The sequence below is a fragment of the Gymnogyps californianus genome, chromosome 22 (assembly GCF_018139145.2).
Source record: "Gymnogyps californianus isolate 813 chromosome 22, ASM1813914v2, whole genome shotgun sequence".
Lineage (NCBI taxonomy): Eukaryota > Metazoa > Chordata > Aves > Accipitriformes > Cathartidae > Gymnogyps > Gymnogyps californianus.
Genome location: NC_059492.1, coordinates 7716334 through 7728570, shown reverse-complemented (window position 1 = coordinate 7728570; position 12237 = coordinate 7716334). Strand labels below are relative to the sequence as shown.

General features: G+C 52.0%; 1 protein-coding gene across 3 annotated transcripts in view; it reads left to right on the top strand.

Moving 5' to 3' along the window:
• The window catches only part of EPHA10 (EPH receptor A10), a 42084-nt gene that overhangs the window by 14548 nt on the left and 15299 nt on the right, over positions 1-12237 (top strand). For all 3 annotated transcript variants that reach the window (XM_050909753.1, XM_050909754.1, XM_050909755.1), the window contains 2 exons: positions 6414-6569; positions 7372-7713. In XM_050909753.1, coding sequence (XP_050765710.1) covers positions 6414-6569; positions 7372-7713 — 498 coding nt within the window. The remainder of the gene's footprint in view (positions 1-6413; positions 6570-7371; positions 7714-12237) is intronic.

Sequence of the window (12237 nt, the reverse complement as noted above, 5' to 3'; positions counted from 1 at the left end):
TTTATGCGGGTGGGCTGAGAAGCTCAGACCCAGAGCGGCATCCTGAAACAGTCTTTAAAAGGGTCCTCCTGAACTGCACCCCAGGTGGGATCTTCAGGCGAGTTCTCTGTCTGTGGCATAGCACGGCATGACTGGAGAAGTGGAGAAGGGAACACACACATTTTTTTCCAGCTATGGAGATGGGCAGGAAGTATGTTTGATGGGTTTTGCCTGATTTTTGTATTAACATTAACATGAAGTTGTCTGGGTTAAGTAGCTTTATTCCTAAATCCATGATAGGAAGCAATTTCAGCCTAGTATTTAATCTTCCATCTGTGCTCATTCTCTTAATATTTTATGCTAAGCTTCAGTATTTACTTAGGTCTCGGCCCCTTCCTCTCTGCAAAATGATGAACACTTTTTAATTAGAAGAGACTTGTAAGCTGCAGGAAATGGATTTTTGGTTTTACTGGACCCTGCGATGTGTCTGGGGCAGTGTTGGTGAATGCTTCTATACTGCTGCTCACATTTGTCTATTGAAACCCACTGCATCATTTACAAAACGTTTTGCAGCTGGTGCAGCTACCTTGTGCAGAGCAGCCGGACGCTCGCACAAGCTTGGGGAAGGACAGACAGCTTCACTGCCTCAGCTGGCAGCGGGATCAACACCGTGTACGGGTGCAGGAAAGTCACATTGGACTCGGCTGAAGGGCTGAGAGTCACGTAGCCAGGATGGAGCCGGAGAGCCTCTGCTCCGGCTTCCTCTGTGGAAGTAGAATTTGCTTCTGCGGCGTGTCCGTTGCAGGCTTCTCCGCTGAGCAGGCACTGGGGGGATCCTGCCCTTCCTCCCACTGCTGCTGACATCTGCAGCATCTCCCCTGGGGGCACAGCCACAGCTACATGGTCCCCAGGGGTGCAGTCCTCGGGGCGGGTGGCGGAGGGGGAATTTCCTTTAAACTTGCCAAATTACAGGATTGCACCTTCGCTTGCTCACCCAGGCTGTCTGCTCTTTTAAAGAAGATTGTCTTTTCCCTAGGAGGCAAGTTGCTGCCAATGCAATTACAGTCAGAGACGTGCTGCTCGGCTCTGCTCTCAATGAGATTACATGTGGAAGCCGTGGGTCTGCAGGGAGGGGGGATGCTCTCTGGACAGTAGCTTTGCATTGAGCTTAACTGCTCCGTGGGAGAACGCTAGCAGGAGCAGCGCCTGTCCAAGAGGCTGCTGGAATAGGATTCAGTTTTTGCTCTCGTTTGTTTAAAAGCCATTTTTTTTCTTTGCGTGTGTGTAAACCAACATGCAGAGCATTTGCAGAGGAAAGCTGTGAATCCTTAAGGGTCAACTTCTGTCTTTGTGCAGTCAGGCTGGAACTCCAGAGACCCGAGTTCTGTTCTTGGTCCTATTTGTCTTGTATGACTTTGTGCAAATCATACAGTTCTTCTGTCCCAGTTTCCCGCTTGTCAGTGTGGTTAATGTTTCCATACTTCAAAAAGAAAACAAAGGTTAACTTAATTGTTCAAGATAGTCAACTGTTGCAGTGATGGGTGTCATAAGTGCATAACGTAAAAGGCTGCTGACCAGCTGGTAAATACTGCCAGGGTGATTAATAACTTCATTTTACTGCTGCATGCAAAATCTTGGCCATGCTTCACTTGAACAGCAACTACGATCAACCCTGGAGCTTACACAGCCTGTGTCCTGCAGTCAGGTTGTCCGACTTGATGCACTTAGTGAGTCACTTTTAATGACCGTTCATCGATTAACAAGATAAAGCTGCTCAAACTCTGATGCCTTTTTGCCGATTAATCAGGATCTCTTCTGCCATTTTTTAAGCCAAAACTTGAACACGCAGCTAACTGTGGCTTAGAGAATGTTGAGATCCTTGCTGGTGAAGGAAAAGCTTCAGCATCCTTGGAGCTGTGACTCCAAGTCCCTGGCTGTGGAGAGGAAGGTTATGCCTAGGAGCCGCTGGTGGAAAAATCTAGTTGGCAGGCTTCATGGTGCTGTGAGATGGAGATGTCTGAACTGCTGGGGAGGGAAAATTAAAGCTGTCCCTTGCCAGTTGAGTAGGAAACCATGCATTTTTCGACTGTGCATCCTCAATTGCCCCTGCTCTCCCTGTGGCACAGACGGGGCATGAGAGAGGACGTTGCCTTCTCTCGATAGAGCCATCCGCTCTTGTCTGAGGAGCTGCAGCAGATGAGTCTGTAAGAGAAACCCTTCCCATGGGTGCATCATGCCGGGTAATCTGCCAAGCTGCAGCACAAATCAATGTTGCTTGTTCTGCTACTAGTTTGATCGTGTGTGCATAGTGTGTTTTATCAAGGAGGGAACATGTGCGCTCTCTGTCAGTGAAATGAATAAGGCATGCCTGGTGTACAGGGAGTAGCTTGTGTGGGCAGCGATGATGGAGCTGGAGAGGCAATTAATCTGTCTGACCCATCCAGCTGTTTCTCTTTGGCTCTAGGAGAATGTATTACTGAATTTTATTGTTTAATAATTAAGTTGCGATAGCACCAGAGGACAAGGAATAGGATAGACAATAGTGTACAAAAAAGACAATTTCATTCTATAAATTGATGGCCTGATCTCTTGAGAGCTGTCACATACCCACTGCAAAAACGAGCACTGCGCGATAAGAGGGACACCTAAACCAGCTGGGGAACAAGAAAAACACTTGTAGGATGAGGTGGAAGAGGGTGGGAGTTTATCTGAGAAAAGAAACGGAGATGCACACATGATGCATCACATGTGCTGGGGCACTTCTGTTCTTCTCAAGTGTGAGATTCAGACAACCAAGGAACAAAATTAACAAGTAAGCCCACCGGCTGAGCTGCGCCCAGGCTCCTCGTGGGACGCGCTCGTGTGGGGTGGTGGTGCCTGTGTTTCTGGGAAATGCAGATTGAGGCGTTTTGTACAGTTATTAACTGACATACCTTCTGACAGACACTTTTGTAGACTTCTAGCTATTAGAAAACAGGGAGGAACAGCCTGAATGATGCTTCTAATTGAAAACGTTCAATGTCCTACGATGACATGTCAAATTTATGTGACTGTCAGGTTCGCCTTGAAATCCCAGGAATGGCGGCAGTATGCTCTGGGTTTAGTGCTCAGGTCCCATCAAGTTTGTAAACAAGATTGATTTTTCTGTTCTGCCTGACAGAGGGTACGAGCAGGAATCTCGCACCAGCATCCAGGCTTTGATGCTGTAACGAGATGGACTTCTCCCCGCGGGGAGGGATGAGCTTGAGCTGGAGCTGCAGCAGACAGAGGCTGCAATTGATGTGCAGCACGGAAGCCCACGAGCTCCCGTCCCGGCTCTGCTCGCGGGATGCACGTCTCCCCGTGTCCTCCAGCTGCTGGGAGAAGGGCCGGTGCTGTGGCAGTGCGGGCCCCGTCCCCTCCTGCAGAGCTGGGAGGAAATGCTTGAGTGTTCGGGGAGGTTCAAACCTTGTCCCCAGCGTGCGGGGACTGCGGGATCTGGGGGGTCTGCCGATGCTCTGCCTCTTCGGGATGGGCGCAGCACATGTTCGGCTCGCTGTTGGTGGCTCTTTCAGCAGAGACCTCCAAGTGCTCAATGCCCGTACTGGGTACCTCTGAAATCTGGCTGCCTCCTGCGTTGTGGTAGGGTGTGCTCTCGGGCTTCTGCTCTCTGGAAGTGGCTGTGCACAGTGTGTGCGGGGCGTTGGGATCTTTAGCGGGCCACTGGTGATATTTCTGCCCTGTATTGTGGTCAGTGCTGCCTACCTAAAGGAAAAAGCAAACTATGTCTCCATTATATGAATGTAACATTAGTTTTGGTTTGGTTTCTCAAATATAAAGAGGAAGCTGGCAGTTTTGGGAGTACTTTAAACATTTGCTAGTTTTTCCTGTTTTATCTAGCACCCTAGGTAGGGAATGACATTTATTATGCATTGTGGCTCACTGTCTTAATCTTACTTCTCTGTTGTGTTTGTCAAGCCCATGCTTTTAAAGGTTAGCTTTATCTGGGATTGGAGGCATGCAGACTGAGACAGGAGAGGTGAATACAGAACTGCAGGCTCTCCAGTCCCATACTGGCAGCAGCTGTTGCCAAGAGTTTGCAAGATCAAGGAGCAAATGTCGATTCTTTGTCCTAGAAACACATATTTTCCTAGAAATCCCTCCTCCAGCACCTCTCAGGAGAGGATGCTCCAGCTGTCCGGCAGGCACTGACAGCCGGTGAAGGTGTCTGGGCTCCCCTTGCAGCCAGTGAGAGCAATGAGGGCTCCTGGCATGTGGATCGTCTCACCCAGTGCCAACACCGCAGGCAGGTCAGGCAGACTAGAAACGCCTGTGCGTCTCCGGTGACCGCTGCGGGGTCCCGACGTTCAGCTCGGTCACCAGCTCAGCTGGCCAGAGCCCACTGCTGAGGCTGCCCTTCGTGTCTGGGTGACGGCAGCACGCGCTGAAATGCCTTGTCTTGTCCAGTTCAGCTAGGAACCACAGCCAAGAGGAGCCCAGGAATAATCTCTAATTTTGGTTCCCTCATTTTTTAAAAGTTTTGGGGTTTTTTATTCTCCATTTTAACAATTTAACTCTTCAGTTTTGCTATAGAAATGAACGTTGAGTCCACGTCAGTTGGAAAGTTGCAACTTCCATTCCAGATACAAGGAAGTCTCTCTTCATTGCTTGGGCATGACTGGAATGGGCTTGAGGAGGCCAAATCTGTTGCTTTCTGCAGGCTTTGCTTGCGTTGGGTGACACGACAGCACAAGATTTTGTCTGGCAAGGAGCAAGGCTTTTAGGCAGCTCTTGAAAGGCTGTATCTGTTATGTAAGAAAAGTGGAAATATCTCATGTGTGTTGCTGCCCTCAGCTCTGCCAAGCTGCTGTCTGTCGTGTGCCAGTGGCCAGGGGATGAAGGGATCGCTGGGAGTACAAACCTCGGCCACGGTGCTGCGGTCCCTCCCCACGTGTGACTGCAGGGCACTGAATTTCTAAAGGCCTTGTGGTAGGTGAAATAACCTCCCCTTAAATGTTCACCCATTTTCAGCATCCTGGGGAAGGATCCTCTCCACCCTGTGCTGTGTCTAGTGCTTTGTCCTCAGATCACAGCTGTAGCTGCCAGTTTTTATATCATGCTAAAAATTAATGAACCGGAGTGTGCTGGAATAATCTGCTTTAAAAGGAGCAGTCTCAGTAGCCAACTCCTTAAAAATGATAAGAGAGGGGACTGCGTTAGTGGAGCTGTTCATCTAGGAATTTTACAAGTGATTAAGTTTAAATATTCAGGGAGCTGATGAAGGGATAGGAGACAGCAGCACCACATCAAAAAGATGAAGAAGCCAAGCAAAACGGGAGTGCTTCTGTTTGGCTTGAAATCCAGATGAGACAAACTCCTGTCCCTTGGGCTGGCCCTGCTGGGGGTCACCCCTCGGCATGGAGGGGCTGCCAGCCCGAGGGGACCCCTGCGCCGGCAGACAGGAGGTGTGCACCGGGTGCGCCTGCCCCGTCCCCTATTGCTGGGGACACCCAGCACTGACAGGCACGCATTTGTGTGCAGGCTGCTTCCTTTTCAGATGTTTTAGGGTCAAACTGAAGCTGTTGCAAACTGCTTTATGGACTTTTGCAGCTTTTTTTTGTTGTTTTTGTAAAGTGATAAGTCTTTCATGCATAACTAGCTTCGGGGTGTCCTGCTAGGAGTATTGCTTGTAGGTTGCGTGCTGCTTGTAGTACATAAGGATCAAGCAAATCCTTGACTGGTGTGTGAATTACTTGTTTGTTTGTGTATCAAAGGTACTTCTCAAAGGATAAGAGAAGCCTGTGTGTTACCTATAAAAGCAAATTTATACTACTGTTGTTTAACTTCAGCACATACCTCACTGCCCACAGTGACTGCTGTATAATCCACAATGATAAAGCTGTAGCTGCCAGTGACATGGCCTTGTGACTTGGGTTTGTATATGAAGCTCTGGTGACTGATGAGGTCTCCAACTTCTCCATTTTCAATATTCCTCTCCTTTTGGGGTTGTTGCTGAGTCTTGCTGTGGCTCCCATGTCATTTCTGCTCTGCTCACCTGATTTATACCCTAAGCCATGTGTTTTCCATATCCTGCATCTTTCTGCAGCCACCTCGTCCCCCGTGTCCCTCCAGAACCTCCAGCTCCCTTCACACATTGCCCCAGCTGATGTCTGACCATTCCTCCAGCCCCTCCCCAGCTCCTTGAAAGAGTCCCCTAGCCTGGAAGTCGGTGCAGAGCTACAGCACCCAAATGTCCCTTCTGAGTCAAACCAAAGGCACATCTCTCTTGGTGCCAGGATCATGCAGGTGCTCAGGGAATGTAGCTTGGAGGGTGGTATCTGCTGGCCAGCGGCAGGCAAAGGATGTCCCAGGAAATGGGAAAATGCAGTCATCAAACGTGTCACCCATTCACCTTGTGGTGTTCTTCCCATAACTCCCTCTCTCTGTCTTTTCAGCTTGTCTTCCTGGATTTTACAAGCCTTCTCTCCGTCTCCCTCTCTGCTCTCCTTGCCCTGAGCACAGCTTCACACATGAGGAAGCCTCCACGTTCTGTTCGTGCCAGAAGAACTACTCCAGGTCTCCGTCAGACCCACCATCTGCCTCCTGCACACGTACGTCTCGCTGAAATGGCAGCTCTTTGTAAAGTGAGGAAACGCTGTGTCTGTCCTGCAGCGCAGAGCCGAGCGGATGCCTGGGAGGCTGTCCGGGGCTGTCCCCGTGCCAGCACGGTGTGCTAGCCCATGGGAGCTGCGCCTGGGCACGCATGTCCCTGGGGGGTCCGGTCTGCACTAGGGTCCTGCCGCGGTGGGGAAGGGATGGAGGGGCTGTCCCTACGCCACAGAGCTTGCAGGCTGAGCCTGCAATCTGATGAGACAGACGTGCGGTCGGGCTTGCAGACTCCCTGGTAAAACTAGGGCACAGTCATTTAGTCAATATAGTTCACAGATTTTAATTAAATGGCCTCTAGTTAATTGAATTGGACCCCAGCTACTCCAGTGATGGATGCCTTACAACTGCCTGCACAGCGATGAGAAACCAGCCCGCTTTGCCCGAGAGCGAGCGTGGCTGGGCAGTGTCCAGCCGGCGGTGGGGCTCCTGGGCCCCTTGCAGCCGAACCCCGGGGAGGTGCCAGCTCCAGCCGGGCACTTCTCGCTCACTGTGTGAGCTGTGGCTTGCTGTGCATACATGTCCCTCCGGCAGGGATCTTCTGTCTGGTGTCCCCACTATGCTGCACACATCAGTGCATCCGTGTCCCCTTGTGCTGCCACGTGCCGTGGCTGCCCAGGACCGTGCTCTGATGCTCCGCCACTGGTGCGTGTGCTGCTGCTCCCAGAGGACCCGCAGGTTTGCGCTCCTCCCTGGGCAGCACCCAGCTGTCCCGGCGCCCGTGCACAGACACTTGTCTGCTTCCAGGTCCACCCTCTGCCCCGAGGAACCTGGTCTACAGCCTGCGGCAGTCGTCGCTGGTCCTGGAGTGGAGTGCCCCCGCCGATGCGGGTGGCCGGAGCGACCTGACCTACAGCCTGTGGTGCGGCCGGTGCCCGGCGGCTCTGCGGGGCCGCTGTGAGCAATGCGGCAGCGGCGTGGGCTTTGTGCCGCAGCAGACGGGGCTCGTGGACCGGACGGTCACCCTGGTGAACCTACTGCCTCATGTCAACTACACCATCCGCGTGGCGGCTGTCAACGGCGTCTCGGGTGTCAGCCCGCTGTCGGGGCAGCAGTACGCCGAGGTCAACGTCTCCACCAGCCTCGCAGGTACGGCTGCTGCATAGCGCACGCGACTGCTGAAGGCAAGCGATGCCTCGCACCGATTGCACCAAGAAAACAGTCGCCCGCGCTGTCTTACACTCGCATGTCGTCTCTGGGGTGTATGGGTCTGCTCAGTGGCCGGTTCTGTGGCTTCGTCGCCGGGAGGACGCGGGGTCTGGAGGTGGCATGGGCACTGTCCTCGGGCTCTGCATGCCCGGCGCTGCAGCCGTGCCCCGATTCCTCTCGGTTTGCTCTGGTGGCACAGACGTGGTGCTCAGCAGTGGCAGGCAGCACAGGCAGGAGGGGGAGATGGAGACCGACCTTCAACACGCCCAAGGGGGTTTTGGTTGGTGCCACGGGGAGGCGAGGAACTGACTGTAGTGGAGGAGCCCCTGGCCCTGTTGTCTCCCACTGTGCTGCGCTGGCTCACAGCTGGGTGGCAGCGAGCATGGTGACAGCGTGGGCTCCTCTGAAGGGAGGAGTCTGCTCTGTGATCCGGCTGCAGTTTGAATTCACAAATCACAAAAAAGCACCTTCAAAGAAGCAACATTTTCAGTCCATTCACAAAAAACCCTCCTTAAAATAGATAACTCAAATATTGGCTATCCTTTGGAAACAAAAAAATTGATTTAATCTCTCTCTTCTGTGCCGGTCTGTGGCACAATTTCTTACTGTAAGTGTCCCCTTCCACTTTACGTTTTGCATTACTGTTCCCTTATGTGAGGGGAAGCGAGCACCCAGCCTGCCTGCGCGGACGGGGCCCCTGGCCAGCTGGCCGGGTTTGATCCCTCCTCAGTTGTTAGCTGTGCCTAAGGAAAATCAGCTCTGGCTTGTTGTGTCCTTGTCTGTTCCTCTGTGGTTATGTTAAATTTGCATGAAAACCCTTTGCCAAGCCACAGTTAATGGAGACAGATGATCCTCACATACCTCTTGGCAGGAATTGGCCAACAATTTCATCTGAAGAGATTAAACTTTGATCTTGTTATAAATAATTTTCCCACCACTTGATCAAATGTTTTTGTGTGTGTTGTTGCTTTCTCTTCCCTCATATAATAATTTCTGTGAATCCGTTGGGTGGATGCTGTGCTGCAGACTGCTCTTCAGTGGAGGTGTCATTCCTCATTAGGGTCTTTGCTGTTCAAGGATGGATTTAGCTCTGGGAAGATCTTCTCTCTCCTGAGCTCAGGCTGTTCCTGAGCCAGCGTGCAAGCTAGGGAGGGGTGAGCTCAACGAGGTCTAATAATGAGCCGTTCCTCCAGAGGCTCCCGCCTGGTGTTGGGCAGAGGGACCGGTGCTCAGGGGCTGCATCCTTGCCTGGAGCTTCAGGTCTGAGCCGGGGACAAGAAGCCGGGTAAGGGCAGTAAGCGCCCCGTCCTCCGTAGGGAGTGAAGCAACAAGTCTGTGATACCAACCCATGCCCTAGCCATTCGTCTGTGTAATACAGCTTTTCTTCTGGGTAAGTGGGAATCTCAACCCCTTACTCAACACTGCATACTCCTGAAGGAACTGAAACACGCATAAAGAATATGGCATAATTAATCTTGTAATCTGTTCAAAATCAATGTCTCTTGTCAAGCTGTCAAGTCTCCGGATGCAGATGGTGGCTCAGAATTAGCTGAGCAGCTGAGGCTCGGGAAGTTTCCTGAAACACTTAAGTTTTTTTGCTGCTGAAGGTGTCCCCTCCCAGGGCAGTGCCAGGCTGGAGCTGCTCCTTCCGCAGGTGCCCAGGTGGCCCAGTTCCTCTCGCTTTGGCACTGTGGGCACGAAGTGACAGCGATGATTAACCTGTGCCTATCAGCAAAGAGGGGGAGAAGATCATCTCCTGGGGAGGTGGCTTCTCCATCTAGTTTGCCTGTAACACCCCTCTCGGGCAAGAGCCCCCCTGCTGTGAGGAGGGCTGTGCATGGGAGAGGACCCTGTGCAGGCAGGCAGCGGTGCAGGCAGGACGCGGAGCCACGGCTGGCGCAGGAGGCTTGCGGAGCTGCTCTGCGGAGCATGCTGTCTCCAGCGAGTCCTGAGCCCTGGAGCCCCTCATCGTTAAAGCCCATCACAGAAGTGCTGGATGAGGCCAGAGGAAGGGAGACTTCAGGGATGCCTGAAGCAGCGGTGAATTCCTTGGCAGCTGCGATGCGATGGTCTCGGGGAAGTCATTTGCAGCAGCAGGGAAGCTCTGGCTGCAGATATGCAGGTTTAGAGGAAAAATTAAACAAAGAAACAAGACCCTATTTAGCTGTCAGATCCCTGTTCCTCTAAATATAGCTCTGAGTGCAGCTTTCGCACTGCCCTTCCCCTTCAGCAGTCACAAGAGGGAATTGGCAGTTGTTCATTGTATTTGCAGGGGAAAAGAAAAGATGCTATTTAGTCTGCAGGAGGCAAAATTAATACTGTGTTTTTCCTAATCTGGCCCCAGCATGGGACTAAATAAAAGTGTTTGAGGAGAGAACGGAGCTGTTTACCTGCAGGAGTGAGCTGCATTAGCTATGTAAATGTACACTCTGGGACAATGTCATTTATATTCCTGGCAGGGATCGGCTCCTATCTTAAATGGCTTTTAAATCTGTTGCAGATTAATAATGCAGCCAGCGCCGAAATGCATTCTCCTTTCTGAGACTGTGGAGAAGCGGTTTGTGCTGAGTTAGGTCCTCTGAAGTAGACTTCTCTGCGCCTGCTTGTTGTTGGTGCAGCAACACCAGCCCAGTCCCAGCCAGGAGGGGCGGTGGGTCCACAGGACAAGCCGACTCCGGGGCGAGGGTCTGCGCTTGCCAGGTCTTTGCCCTCCGCGCAGTGAGAACTGGACCTGGAAGAGCTGCACGGTAGCTGATGAGGCTGTTTCTCTGGTTGGGAAAGAAGGATCCTGGGGCAGGAGTTGCCTGGGACAGTGCCCAGTGTATTTTCTGTGTTGGGGTGTTAATAACTGGTGATGGAGGGGAGAGGCTGGCTCTCCCCAGCACGAGCAGTGCCGTGGTGCGGGGTAGCAGAGGTGTTCGGGGGCGATGGCAAGTTCTGTCCATTCGATTGCCACTCACCCCTGTGCTACTCACCCTGCTGCTATGGGGAGCAGCAGACAGCACAACGGACGGGTTGTGGTCTGCTCTTGTTTGCTGCGTGTCTGCTTGGCTGCCCCGGCTCTGAAAAGGTGTGGAGAGCGAGCGTCCCTGGAGATGGCTGGGTGCAGGAGCCGGGGCTGGGCACCAAAGAGGCTCTTCCTGCTGCGTGGCCTGCGAGCGCTCTTGGTTCAACACCATCTTTAAGTGCTTGCTGTTGTCCCAAAGGGACCCCTTCGGGTTTTGGATGCAGCGGGTCATTTAGTGGAGGGACGTGGTGCCCACACCTAGTTTTATGCCTTTTCTGCTGGTACACTGGTTAATTAAGAGGAGTAAACCCACGTACAACGGAATGGAGTTTATAAAATCAGGCAGAGTGGTGAATAATTTAATGTTTGCTTTTTCAGAATAGAGGCAATGTTAGGGGAGCTTAAAATATTGATGGGAAACACATTTTTGTCACAGTGTGAAGTGCTTTATAGTCTGTGTGATTTTCTTTAATGCCTTTTAAACATGTTTGAGGCTAGTGCCTGCTTTTCTGGCATGTACCATGGGTTCTGCTCTACAGCCCATCACTAAGTGTGATTTTTCCTGATGACTTTGTTAAGTCAGGACCACTTGTTCAGATTTCTTCAGTCCATTCGCTAGATTCAGAGATACAGGAGGGCATCTGTGTGATATTTTATTGATGGGAATCATATAAAACAGCAAGGAGCACTTAACTTAGTTTATAGGAGCAAAACCCAAGTTAAGCGTTAGGCTGGCCTCAGCCACCTGTATCACTTGTTGTTTCGTAAAACGTGCGGTGACGTGCACTGATGCAGAGGCCACAGGCTTGTGGTGGGGATTACCCCGCTGTCCCAGCGATGAGAGCTGCGAGCGTGCCCGTGTGTGTTTCTGTTTGTGCATGTGGGTCAGTGTGTGTTTGTGAGACTGATGAAGGAAGTCGAGAATATTTCTCTTCTGTTTTTTTCATCTTACTGAAACACTTCTTACATATGAAAATCATTCTCAGCACTCCGCCCCAACAGCAAATGCCATATTACAGCCTGTGCTAGCCTGAACCTGGCTCTGATGAAGTGGGAACAAGGAGCAATTTGCAGGGTTTGGAGCAGAAGCGTGCCAAACTGGCACAAATTCGGTCATACTCATTGGTGTTTGACGTGCCGCAAGAGGGCACAGGGCTTCCTGCCGGTACCGGCGGGGCTGAAGGTCTCTGGCAGAGGAGGAGAACGTTTGCCGCACGCGGGTGCTGCCGGCGCTGGCCGTTTCCCATGCGCTGTCGTCCAGACTGGCGTGAGGAGGACGGCAGCACCACGCGCGCCGTGGGATTGCCGTGCTGGAGGAGTCGCAGGCCTCCCTTGTGCAAAAAGCATGGGCAAAAAGTGCGGGAGGTCCAAAAGCTGCGAGGTGTTTGGCAGGCGGCCGTGGCAGGAGAGGTTCGCTCCATGGGTGCCCGTGAAGACTTCTGTAGTCCTGCCTTTTG